At 35.5% G+C, this 14,002-nt stretch overlaps 1 protein-coding gene across 1 annotated transcript in view; it reads right to left on the minus strand.

Annotated features, from left to right (window-relative positions):
* Positions 1–14,002, minus strand: part of rxfp2a (relaxin family peptide receptor 2a) — a 90,009-nt gene that overhangs the window by 6,541 nt on the left and 69,466 nt on the right. Inside the window, exons 11-18 of the mRNA XM_032577181.1 lie at positions 13,833–13,904; positions 12,706–12,780; positions 8,660–8,731; positions 8,327–8,398; positions 7,965–8,194; positions 5,462–5,607; positions 4,613–4,708; positions 66–234 (exon numbers count right to left, since the gene is read on the minus strand). Coding sequence (XP_032433072.1) covers positions 66–234; positions 4,613–4,708; positions 5,462–5,607; positions 7,965–8,194; positions 8,327–8,398; positions 8,660–8,731; positions 12,706–12,780; positions 13,833–13,904 — 932 coding nt within the window. The remainder of the gene's footprint in view (positions 1–65; positions 235–4,612; positions 4,709–5,461; positions 5,608–7,964; positions 8,195–8,326; positions 8,399–8,659; positions 8,732–12,705; positions 12,781–13,832; positions 13,905–14,002) is intronic.

The following is a 14,002-nucleotide window of genomic DNA, read 5'->3' on the forward strand; positions in this document are numbered from 1 at the left end:
TAAATGGAGAAAGCAAATATCATTAATTTTATAGAAAGGAAAATTAAATGTTTTCTTTAATTTACCTAGAAATATCCCAGTTGAATATCCTTTGCTTGTAGGTTTCTCTTGCCTGTCAGAGTGTAGAGGAAAGCAGACTCCGTTACGTCCGTAGTAGTTCCCAAAGATGTCTTCATTCATAAGTGGCACAGCAGCAATGATGAAGCCCATCAGCCAGATAGACGACAGGATCACCTTACACGGGAACAACAAATATGCCGTTAAGATTTCAGACGAAACGCGATTCAAAGTTCAAAGTAACTTTGAACATTAGTGACTCACCTCATATTCGCATTCATACTGACATTTAATAAAATTAGTACTCTAAACTTCAGATCTGACTCATTTCTACCTGTTGAATGACAATTTGAGGTTCATTTTTTGTCTACAGAGGGGGAAAATAAACAAAACAGAAAAATCGTCTTTTGTCCTAAAAATGTCAATTTCTTCAAGTACTACCTGGATATGTCATTTGACATATCTAAAATAGGCAATGAAATTTGCTTTTGAATTACTGGCGGAGTTGAATCTGTCCCCACCGACTTGTGTGACATTTTGAGTGTTTATTTTGCACACAAAAATGAGACGCGTAGAATCAGCTGCAAAAGGAACACTGTCTTGTGAGAGATTTAAAGATGCTTTTATTTACTCTATGTACAACCAATTACATTAATTCCTCACTATTTCTGACATGATTTTATTGGGCATATTTTCACCAAACTAAAAGCTCACCCACAAATGTAAAGAGGAAGTGATAATACTACATATAAACTGAAAAACATGGGCTGTATTCAGGAGCCTTTACTCCTGTACTCCTCAATAAAATGGGTCAAAAAGCAAGAAAGAATAATCAGGGAAAAATCAAACCCTTCTTATAATTGCTGACAAATATTTTTATGTTTAGACTTGCATTATAACAATTTATCCTTAGCGATAAACCTGGTGCCATCATCACTTTAATCTTTAACTCGCTCCACAAATTTTCTGCTGGGCTCTGGCTGGGTCACTCCAAAACATTATTGTTACAATATGAAGATACATTAAAAAAAATACTGTTACAAACCTGAAAAAAATTAAATATTTTGGAGTTTAACTCCAATAAGGGACTCCACTTTGCACATTTTGCTGTTTTTATGTTCTTTTGATGATGTCAGCTTTAGACTATGAGGTTTTCAACTGATCTTGGACCTGACTAGTTGGATTTGATTTCAGCTCAAAGAAAGGCATTCGTTGCTAATCAATGATTGAATTGTACTTTCTTTGTTTTTAAATAATTAAAGCAAGGGTAATGAATTCATTTCACAGACCACTGGTGCTTTGCACAGTGTCAGCATTCTGCTCATACAGTTTTGAATCTGTTGTCTTAGACTTTGGAAAACCTTCGCACTGTCTCTACGCTGCACAGACTCCACCGACTCTTGAGAAACAGCTAAAGACATTTTCATTCAGACAGGGTTTTGAGTAATGTTTTGGTTGTTGTTTTGTCTTTGTGAAGCACTTTGTGATCGATATGTCTATTTTTACATAGAAATAAAATGTACTTATTTACCTTACTGTTCTTGTAAATCTGATACAAAAGCATTTTATTGATAGACATTTGCAGCAACTTTGGGCTACTTTAAAAAACTTTAGTGTTCATAAGTCATTGAGTCTTATTGGTTACAAAAATCTAATCAGTCTGAATGAACTTAGAAGAGAGGCTAAAAAGAGATTTCATGTTATTCACGAATTCATATTTATTAAAAGAATAAACATAGTTAAACAATATTTATTACTAATCAAGACTTTTCCTCTTGAGACAGATTTAAAAGACGAATGATCTTTTAATGAAATTTAAAGTGACACCTAAAAGTTTAGAAACTGTTTGACTCTCACGTCAAGAGAAAGGTTATTCAGTATGATTATATGGTCTTATTCACACTTTTATGACCCATTTAATTCTAAGTGGGAGGAATAAAATGGGAAAATGAGAGAAGGAAAAAAAACAAGTTCTAAGATTAAGAACCAGCAGTAAATCTGCCAGTGTTGACATCAAAATCCATCCAGAACAAGAAGAGAATGCCTATTTGGGTGGTTTTTATTCCTCTAAGAACTGGCAGATTTGCAGTTCTCTTAAAGCTGTCTCTTTTTCAAAGGAAAAAGAGACAGCTCTTTCTCCACTTATCTGGAGAAAGAGGACAGCACTGCTCCTGTCAGCCATGAAGGTCACTTTAAGATAGTGCAGTGGTAGTAATCTCTGTTGCTCCAGGGTTTGGATCTCTGAAGGTTCTTTCCTTTGGTTTCAGAACCTGGGTTTAAGCGAATGCATGCTCAAAAAGATACCACCTCAAACTGTTTTTGAGCCTACCACCAAGGTTTTCATATTCTGGGATGCTTAAAAGAAGTTATTTTGATTTAAATGTTAATTTAGAAATGATAACTATAAAGTGGTTGTGTTTCTGTTGGAGGATAATTCACAGACTTTCGTCAGAGTGTTTTTTAAGGTGAAATTTGCTGCTGAGCACTACAGTTTGTGACTAACTCTGCATCATTGACTACAGTACAAGAACGTATAATGCGCTGCTGTGAACTAAGTAACCCTAAGTGGGAGGGAAGCTTTTAGGTCAAAATAGGTAATGTGATTAATCTGCATTATGTAATATTAACATGTTAAGCTTTTTAGATTAATCACATGTGCTTCATAGATGCATATATTATTATTATAAAGCTATCTAGGTAAAAATACTCGATTACGAAGAGGTTTTGATCAGGTGCATCAGAGTGAGAAGTGTGCACATGAACTAATGAATTAGTCACACCCAGTGAAGGCTTAGCAACATTATGTACTCAAAGAATGAAGTCATCTGACTACTTAAGGTCATTGAGTGAGCAACTTATTCCATCAGTGAATTTATTCTTCTCTGATGACAGGTAATTCCAGGAAAACAAAGCCAATGTTCATCTAGCTCAAATTGTACAAGAGTGCTTCAAGGAGCATGAGGCATTGTTTTCATTCATGGATTGGCCAGGACAAAATCCAGAATTTAACCCTGTTGAACATCTTTGAGATGTGCTAAAGAGAAATTTTGGCAGTGATTCGACTTGAAATATTAGAGTATGTGACCAGTTTTTGGACAGGGAAGTGTATATCCAACTGAATAAAATGAAACTTAAAAAATAGTGACACAGACATGGCACCCTGACAGTCAGACATAAATATAGAAAGATTTTATGTTTTTCTTTGCTCTAAAGCAAGAACTGCTAATTTTTAATAGGGCAATATTGTGTGTTTTCCAGGTATACAATGCCATTTTATACCACAATCAAGTAACTGTTGCCCTCAGTGGTCATAAACATACCGTATCAAACACAACTTAAAAAGTAAATTGACTTTGCAATTTAACTCCTTGAAATTTAGACTCAGTCTCTTTAAGAAGCTCATCATGTCTCCGACACTCTTCCACATGCTTCTCCATTAAGCCAGTTACAACAATTTTACTGGTGTTGTAATGAGAAATAGCTCATATGATAAACTCAGCATGTGCAGTTCCACTTGGTGTTTGTTAATTGTTGCTGCTGCTAGTCTGTAGGAGCTGAATGAAGGAGTCATGGATGAGGGCTGCTTTGTGAGGTGGAACCTCAGTTTGGAGACTGAAGTTCTGAGGAGGAGCTGCGTGGAAAAGGCGGCGCTCAGTGAGATCAGGCGTTTAGCACATCTGAATAGTTACCATTGAAGATTGAAGGATTTCTCAAATATGTAAGAATGAATCAAAGCAACAACCCAAGTATGTTTTTGATGAGGGAACAACATTATAAAATGATGTAAAGCTCACAAAAGTTTATTTCACATAATAGTGCCCGTTAAAACTATTCATGCTGTTTGAGAGGAACAGGTTTGTATTTCAGGGTTTTATACAGCTGTAAACTTATTTTACACTTATTAACTCGGGGAAAATAAGAGCAGAATTGTAAACAGATTGATGACAGATTGTTAAAAACCTTAGATGGGATTCACTGTCAGCAATAAAACAGCTGTAGGCTTGGAAATCTAATTAAGTCTGCATATCTTTTAACAGGACCTCAGCGTCTCTTGTTACTTTCTGAACAAAGACAAGCAGCTGGAAACTATCTGCCTTTTAAACAGATGTCCTTTTCTTCTTCTCAATGCTGACACCTCAGTTAATGTGCGTTCTCCTAACCGGTCTCAGAGGACGTAACAATATTCTGTTTTGTGTATTTGAAAAAGAAAAATCTTGTTTTATTGTAATTTATGTTTGCAGATTTCACACTGTCTGTGTTTTTATAATGTTCTCTACAAATGACTCGGATACAGGCAGCCTGTGCATTCAGTGCTGCCAAAAAATTTTGCTTGCATGAACCAACTCATCTGTGTGTGGATTTACTGATATAATAAACATGCTCACATTATTTTATGCAGGATTTCCAAATGGATGAGTGACTGCACTACACTGCGCAGCACTGGATTCTACACAACAAGGCAGCTGAATTTGAATTACAGAGAATCAGTGCTGGATAAGCATAAAAACACATAAAAACATTCAAATTTGGATCAGAGAGAGATGAGATATCTCACCCCAGTCTGAAGTTTTCCTGGGCGCAAATTGCTGAAAGGGAACACAATAACCAGGAACTTCTCCAAAGTCAAGTACGTCAGGAGGAGAACAGATACCTGGGAGAAAATAATAACTATGAAAAATAGGAATAGTAAAAGTGAACATTTAGAACATAAATGCTTCCAAAATTGCAAGGTAATTTTTATTAAATTTCTTCCTTAACTGATAGCATATAAAACTTATCTTGATTTTTACTGCACACTGGTTGATTACTCACCTTAATGAATATTTGTATGTGCAGCTGCTATGACCACTAGTGGATTGTCCATGCAGGTCTACTTTACATACACTCATGTTTGGTTGCTTTTGGATTTTAATCACTAATTCTAACCATTCTTTTTACACAAGAATTTTAAAAGCAACAATTGGATGTGATATTATTAATTGGTTGCTCTCTAAATTTATAATTACATTAACCTTGTTTCCATGTGGACAATCACAGTGTAGTTCCAGTATTTTCAATTTCATGATTGGCTAGAGCCCGTTTCCTAAGTTATTCATGAACATTGGATCAAGTTTCTTTTTATCTTATGATGGCAATTTGGGTTAAATAGCTGAAACTGAAAACTTGTTCCACAGAAGCAAATAAAATGAGATCTACCAATTTTGCCGAGAAAACCAGCATCCAAACAGAGTAATGCCTAAGCTTGTCGATATTGTAATTCCCCTGCAACTTCCCCAGGAACATTTAGAGCATCTAAATATGATTTCTGACTGTGTCTGGATTTGAGAATATCCACAAAATATTCAAACTCAAACAGCCATTTTTATATATCACATAAGTTGTTGATTAAAGTGTGTTGCAGCACCTCTGACGAGAGCATGGCTAGAAAGCCAATGGTGCGACACTCCACACTCTCCATCCACAGCAGGGCGTTTCGATTGTACTGTCCCCGGAACTTCACATCAAACACTCCAACGAAAAACAAGTACACCCCCATCAGACAGTCTGCACCTAGATGAAAGGACACACACATATTTTAATAGAAACACCTCAGGGTGGGTTTATGTCTATCTGCCAGCTGTTGGTTGCTCCCAACAGAACAAAAAAAGTGTCTCATTAAAATTCAGAAACCTAATATTACTACCATTTGAGAGCAGTCAAGAGTAACAACCTGCCAGGGGAAATCTGCATTACTTCAAACAAACAGATGAAACAAGATATTTACATACATTATAAAAAGTTGCATAACTCTTTTTTTTCGCTCTATTTAACATTAAATCAGAGTAAACTTTCATGTTTTATGTGAGGTGGGATTACAAAGCTTATTTCCATTTGCAAAACCCCAGGATAACATTATAATAATACTATGATATGATTACTACACCTTTAATAAATCTAGAAAATCCCAGTTGATGATGTCAAGGCATTGGAAGCCAAGGAAAGAATCGTTGACCTCTCTCCAATTTTGGTTCATCCGTGTTCTTTCGCTCAATTATGTGCAAGTTAAAGTGACATGAGAAGGAGATGGGTTCTGTGTTCAAGGGTTGAAAATATTTTGGTTCTAAAACATGCACATGAACCCTAGCATAAAGCTAAAGAGGTTTTATTTTTTTCTGGCTTTCAACACCAGTTAAGAAAAGAAACAAATAGTATTTAATTGGTACAAGTCTTTGAGAAACTGAAATCAAGATGAAATAAAGTATGAATTGTTTTTATTCCTATTATTATTTTATTGCCAATTTTATCATGTTTTGTGTAAAGATTTTATTTCTTATTTTATATGCTATATGTAGCTTTGATTGTGAAACACTCTGGCCAGCTAAGGTTGTTGTAAATGTGCTATATGAATAAACATTCTTATCATTATTCACAGTGAAATTGTCTGAAAAGCCAGTGAAGCAACATAAAATACATCCTCCCAGGGACAAAGACCTTGATTTTTGGTGGCATGTCGCGTGGTCCGATGAAACAAAAAGTAAAGTGTTTGGACACAATGAACGCTGTTATATTCAGAGAAAAATGAGGAAGGCTTGCATGCTTAAGGACACAGATGGCTGGAGCATCATGTTGTGTGGGCGTTTTGCTGCAGATGGGACTGGTACACTTCACAAAAGGACAAGAAATGTGAAAAAAAATAAAGCACTATCTCAAAACATCAGCTAAGAAGTTAAATCTAAGTCAGAAATGACATTGATTTCAAGTGGACAATGACCCTGAGCACATTGCTAAATTATTTACAAAGTTAAATCAATACCAGAGAAAGAACATAGCGATGAAAGCTTGGATCAGCAGTCACAAAAATCCCAAGATAGTAATCCTGTTGACAACCAGTGATCAATTCTTCAATCGGTTAATGAGATGGCAACAAATTGCAAACAATAAAACAAAAATGGTTCTCCATCAATCAGGATTTGGTCATTTTTCAAAAATACCAGAGAAAGAACATAGCGATGAAAGCTTGGATCAGCAGCCACAAAAATCCCAAGATAGCAATCCTGTTGACAACCAGTGATCGATTCTTCAATCGAATAACAAGATGGAAACAAATTGCAAACAATAAAACAAAAATGGTTCGCCGTCAATCAGGATTTGATCCAGAGGTTGAAATTTGCCAAGCCAGAGTCAACAGAAATATACTAAATATTCAGTCATCACATATAAGTCAAATCTAAAATAGTTTTTTACTTTCTACACAAAAAATATACATATTTTCTGCATGTTCAACATCACATGTTGAATGATTAAGAATATGTGAAGTGTTAAAGTCCCAAACATTTTAATGCTACAATGTGTAAGACGCACTGAATTTCCCCACAAATTACATGTTGTATGTGGTGTTGATGGGAAATTCAAGAGATTACACTTGATGCCTATGTAAGAGCAGAGATAAAATGATATATTTTGCTGTGTGTGTAATGAATCTATATGTGTCTACATTTGATGCTCCTGTAAAACCTAATAAAATAGTAAATTGAATTTCTACATTGCTTTTTGCTCATACCAACCACTCAAAGTGCTTTCCAATTGATTCTAATTCAGAGTTGCTCTGACAAATGCTTACAGATTAATACATCGATATGAAGAGTGGACATGAGCTCAAACCGTGGAGAACCAAACAACTACACTTCCTACTGTGACACACATAAAATACACACAATGGAAACTTCATGTGTTTTTCCTTTAGCTTTGTGACATGCCTTTTTCAAATTATTGTTCGCAGGCATAGCACAGAAATGTGAAACATTCTGAAAAACAAAATGACAAAACCTTAATCCACGACGGTGTAATTTATAGCATAAATTGGTATACATTTAAATCAGTGAATCTCTTCCTTCTTAAAAACAGTTTAATGATGTGCAGACACTTACAGCAGAGGACTTTGATGCAGGCAGCATGTAGATTGTTTTCTGCACGGATCAGTGATCTCATACCGATGACTAAAAGATTCCCAAAGCAGGTAATGAAAGCCATGACCCAAACAGATACCCGCAGCACCATGTTTGCCAGCAGGTCCTCAAATGAAGAGATGCCATCTGTGTTGGGCTTGCAGGATCTCACATGAGGAGCATAGGAGCAGTACTGGAATTTCTTAAAGTAGCTGAGATGGACAAAAACAAATATAAGTGATGGCAGCGGAAGAAAAACAAGGAGACAGACAATGACTGCTCATTAAAAAATTTAATGTAGTACTACTTATTCAGTGGTGGCATTTCATCAAGATCTTACTTACATGTGTGAAAGGTTCTTCATGGGAAGAAACATTTTAGTCTGAATATCTGGTATCTCGATACCTTCCAGAGCCCTGAATAAAAACAGAAAATATTGCCACTGGTCAGAGAGCAGGAGGCATGTGGGTGGGGCAAGTGTACACAGCAATAAAGTCACATTAAAATATTTTTTTTGCAATGTGATAATATTTTTTTAAATTCTTTAAATAGTTGGTTGAAGGTTAAAACAAAGGTTTTAAATTTAGTCAACAACAGAATATTAGCTTTGAAAGTATGTTGGTAGGCAATTCTGTTGTCAAAGAAACTGTTGAAACTCAGATGTGTTTTATACTTACAGAGACTGAAGCTGTGTCAGGTGGTTGAAGTGACTTGGATGAATGCGGAGAAGGGGATTGTAGGATATATTTCTACAGAAAGAAATACTTTAGGATTACTTGCAAACTCAGTGTGGGATGTCTTGAAAAATCAGTACATATTTTGCTAACAGAAAATCTCCAGCTTTTTTTCGTTTACGTCTGCCTCAAAATATTTAGCAGGCACCAAAATTTCAAGATTTCCTCTTGGAATTGTTGTTTAACTGAAGCAGAGAAGCAATGTGTGTATCTCTGCTCCGCCGCAGTTTGCTGCGAACCATCCTCTAGGCAGCGGCTCTAGGAGGACGTCAAATAAAACAAAGGTTGTTGCATCATGCCAGTCTATTTAAGTATAAAAACTATTAAAACTTGGGTAATTTCATAAATCAAAGAAATCCCCCGGGGATTCTTTGATTCCACTTTATAGAACTGGGGAAAAGTGAATGTTTGGTCACTGTTTAATGTTAGTCAGTGTTCTGACAAACGTTTCCCATAAAACAGAAAAATTTTGGTCATCTGACACTGCAGTGTGGTTGGAAACAGACAACAGCACAACTGTTAACACTGGATCGGATTCAATACAGAAACCACACTTCTGGTCCTTTAATTAATCCTATGCCTTGTAGACAGAACAAGCCACAAAACCACATAACAGACTGCATAACAATGTTTGGCCTATAAACTTTTTGGGTAGATGACCCCAAACATGACTAAAAGCATGACAGTGTTTAACTTTAAATAAAAAAGATGTATTTCTGACAAGCTGTACTATGGGTTTCCAAGCCCAGTCATTGAGACCTGATATCATGCATGTCGTCCAGCTCTGCAGAGGCCTGGCAACAAAGAATTCATTTGATACAGATGTGTTGGAAAAGGGACACATTAAAAAAGTTGCAGGACAATCGCTCTAGAGGGAGCTGAAGTTGGGCAATTGACAATTTGTACCTCAGTGACATTTTTGAACAGGGTTGACAAGACCAGTAATAGAGGCAGGTTTAATAGGATTGGGTTTGCTTTATCATTTCAGGAGCATCAAATTTCTCCTGATTTTTCTTATTAAACTGGATAATCCTGGTGGTTAAGTCGGTCCACATGCACAACTGAAGTAAGAAATGAATTGTGGCCAACATCTTAAATCTGAACAGGTAACGTAACAGAATTTTTTTCTATTTGTACCTAGTATAGTACAGTAGTTGTCTGTGAAGTTGGAATCCCATTGAAAACATTTTACTGGTAGTTTCAGAACTTTTAAATGAGGGAACCCAGCCTTTATTCCTGACTTCATTAATCTTTCAGCTGCTGTCACAATTATTCTTATCTTGGCATATGCTTTGGCATTTCAAATAATTAACTTCAGGAGCTTCTAAACAGGAAGAGTAAAGCTATTTTTTAATCCTTTCACTATTTGAAGTATGTGTGTTGCTTTTAAATACACCCTGGTTGAATGTTGGAAAGAAAGAAGTCATTTATGGTATACAAATGTTTCAGGACGAGGTTTATTGGTTTAGATGTATCATCACTGTCTAGTTTTATCACTTTCTTTTCATATTAATAATCTCCTGAAGACCTAGTGATAAAAATTTGAAACTCTATCCAGAATATGAGTGCCCCAAAGTTGTAAAATAATAATTTAATGATAAATGTTATTAAATATTTTAACTGTATGAAGCAGTTTGGGCAAACTTAACTGTTTTTGTCTAGTGCTATATAAATCGAGAGACTATTTGATTTGACCTCTGAATTCATAAAGTAGGAAAACTCTAAACAGAAGTCAGATGTGACTAAATATAGGATAAAGGAAAGCAGTGACTCAGCCAATCAGAATACATGCAGGACATGTAGCTGAGGTCATTTGTCTGCAGCCAATGTCTGGAGACTTTTGGCTTTTCATTTACTTTAAAATAACATTCACTTCCACAACACTTTTATCATCTCAGTTTCAATCTAAAGAATAATTAAAAAAATATAGAGAAATACAGAATAGTTTTGATTCTTTTAATTTTCTTCGTCAGCAGTTTATACTAAAGAAGTGTAAGGAATGTTTTCCTCAAGCTGAAGTGTTCCAGCAACAAAACCACTGGTGCTCATTTTGATCCTTTGGTCAGGTTTTTCACCATCTAGGGTGAAATGTTCTGCATGATGGTTTAAGCTTGGGATACACTAGAGTAGAGATTACGAGAAGGCATAGAGTTCACACTAACAGAAGTTTTTGTTTCATGATTGAAAGACCGGGATCACATACTTAACTGCAGCTGCTGAGGGATCACATACTACGGGATTTATCAAACCAGCTATATAAAGCCAGCTGAGAGGAGCAAACTCTAGTGGAACCTCCTGGAACAATTTGAAGGAACAAACGTACCAGCAGGTGGCAGTAATAGAAGATACTCCTTTTTCCCTCCCTCCTACAACCCAGGAGATGCAATCTAAAATGCCTACTAGTACTTTTCCCACAAGTCAATGTTTTTCAGGGTGGGTAAAAATGTTAGTTCTACTCCAGCAGGTAACACTTTAATGTTTGGATGGGAGTGTGTACAAAAAAAGCCACGTTATGAAACTTTTATGTTATGAAAAACCACTTAATTCAAATTGGTTTCTTTAAAATTAGACCCCAACCAAACCACTGCCAAGAAGAATTGCTTTAATTTATTACCTTTATGTTTTATTTATGACTGGAAATGTTTGGTTTATTTTACTAATGTACTTTTCTTTCTCGTGGTTTTTTATTTGCTTTTTTTATTACCCTGTAGACTGCTGCACCTGATGGTGCAATGCGCAGTTTTTAAATATGCCCACTATTGTTTTGCATTAACAATAATAATTTTGCATGTTTAAAAAAAATAATCACACTACACGAGTATATACAGATTCGAAGAAAACATTTGAAACACTTTTTTGTATTTCATTATATTGTTCATGTTTATTTTGACCCTACTTTTGAGTATAATTTTATTGCTCTAAATAGTCATGTCATTATAGCTTAGTCACAGTCCACAGGAGTTTGAGTTTGGTTGTGTTTTTTGTTTGCAGTTTAATTACTTCCTTGCTTTATTTATGTTCTTTGGGTCATATCCTATTCAGCTTTCTGTTTTCAATATTATTACAATGCTGTTGTCATACTTGTTCATTCCTTTGTACTTAGTTTATTCCTGATTGTTTTCATGTTCTTTTATCCGCATATTTTGGTGTATTCTCTTATTTTTGTTCCAGGCCTTTCCCTAATGGTTTTTCAATGGTTTTTTTTTTAGCCTTAATTCAGTTTCCTCAGTGTTAATTAGTCTCCATACCTCAGTTTCCCTGCTTTCCTTCTCCCACAGCTGTTCCACATTTCTTCTGATTAGTTCATATTTAAACCCTGCCTCAGTACTTAAGCTCCTGGTTTTTCATTGTTCCCTCAATTGTTTCTTCCATTCTATTGCCCTTTTCTATGTTCATGAAAAAATGGCAGAAACAAAAGCAAATCTGTTAACACTGATATATACCAACCTACTTTATTGTGGAGCATTAGTTTTCTCAAATGTGCATTTTTTGCATTTCTTAATAGTTACAGTAATTCAGCGTACACGTGTGCCTGTGTGTGTGTGTGATGGGACTCTTTAATTCTAATTTTGCTGTCTTAAAAAAGATCCAATCAAGGATTAGGTTTGTAAATTATGTTGTGGGTTGACGACATTCGTATAAAACAACAGTTGCTTTGTTTTTGTCATGTAACATTGTTTACTGTGCTGTCCTTGATTAAATAAGCATGAATTGAATTGAAATAATTACATTTGTATGTTACATGACTTTCTATCACACAACAGGAGTAGAATTGTTTCAAGTCTAAAAACAGAAGAAAACTTATCTGTTTTAATGAAGTCTCCCTTTTTCTCTCCAGCAGGGTCAAGCTCTTTGAATCCTACCTTTAAACTAGAGATTTTCATACTTTCTTTAGTCCTAATACTTTAAATTCCACCTTAGTTTGGCAGGGTTACAATGTGCACAAAATCAAAGACAATGTTTGAATCTTGGTATAATTTGTTACTCACAGTTTCAGGAGGGACTTGGAGAGTTTCTTGAATGTGTTCTTTGGCAGCTCATTGATTCTATTACCAGAAAGATTTCTAAACAAGATTGAAAGGAAAAGAAAAGTGACCATATTATATATTTATGTAAGGGATTATCAGTCATAGCCTGCAGAAAGTATTCAAGTTTGAAAAAGTATCTATGCTACTTATACTTTTAATATTCAGGAAACCTGACTCAACGGTTTGCAAAACCGTATTTCACTGGAATCATTTCTAAAAGTTCTTTCGGGTGTTTCTCGTCTAGTCTTTAAACTGTCATTTCTTTCCTCAAAGGAGAATGTCAGCAATGGTTAATTTTCAAGTTCTAACTGATTTAATTGGAGCCCTGGCTGTTTGCTTAGGGTCATTGTCCTGCTTGAGGCAGAACCTCGATGCCAGGGTAAAGTCTTTTACAGCTTTTAACATCACTGCTACAGCAGCAACAATTTCAGATGTATTTAAACAAGTAAGAAAAGAGCACTGTATTAGAGATATATGTTAGTGAATATGCCATTTAATTCCATAGCACAACCCTTAATGACACATCCAGAAATAATATGTTACTTTAGAGTGAAGCATATTTCCTCTGCCAATGCTGGGTTATAGCACGTTGCATAGATATTTATGTTGCTATTTAGGTCTTGCCATGCACTCTTAAGGTGGGGGCATTTTGTAAGTGACCCTCAGTCATTTTTAGTTTGGTGCCTTTGTATCTCTAATCCCCCTTTCAAGCTCATTGTATATCGCCAGTATAGACAAAGACAAAAATCTCAGAAATAAAAGCATGTCTTTAACTTTGCCGTACAGTTTTTATTTTTGAGTCGACTTAAATACGGTAACTACAAATTCAGTTCTTACATTTTGCTAAATTAATTTGCAGGAAACGTAATACTGCTTATTGAAGATCTATTCCTTTATCTGTTGACAAACAGCACTGGTAAAGACCCAAAGCTGCTGAATATCTTCCACTAAAACAAAAATTTCAACCAAATGTAAATACCCATTAAGCAGAAGTATCAGTCTTGACTGAAAACATTTTTAATCAAAGTGAGTGTGTGCTGATGTGTTCAAATATGTGCACAGAAAGAAAGGAACAAATATATACTCACAGTTCACCAAGCTTCCACAGAAACTGAAATGTGTCTTCAGGGACTCTCGTGATTCTGTTGTCCATCAGTAATCTGAACAAGACAGATTTGCAGTCAGAAAGCATGCAGAGTAAGACAATGTGCTACGGTGGATCCCTGCTGTGGCTGTATGAAACCTAACCCACTATGAA

The sequence above is a fragment of the Xiphophorus hellerii genome, chromosome 11, assembly GCF_003331165.1.
Source record: "Xiphophorus hellerii strain 12219 chromosome 11, Xiphophorus_hellerii-4.1, whole genome shotgun sequence".
In the NCBI taxonomy this organism is placed as follows: Eukaryota; Metazoa; Chordata; class Actinopteri; order Cyprinodontiformes; family Poeciliidae; genus Xiphophorus; species Xiphophorus hellerii.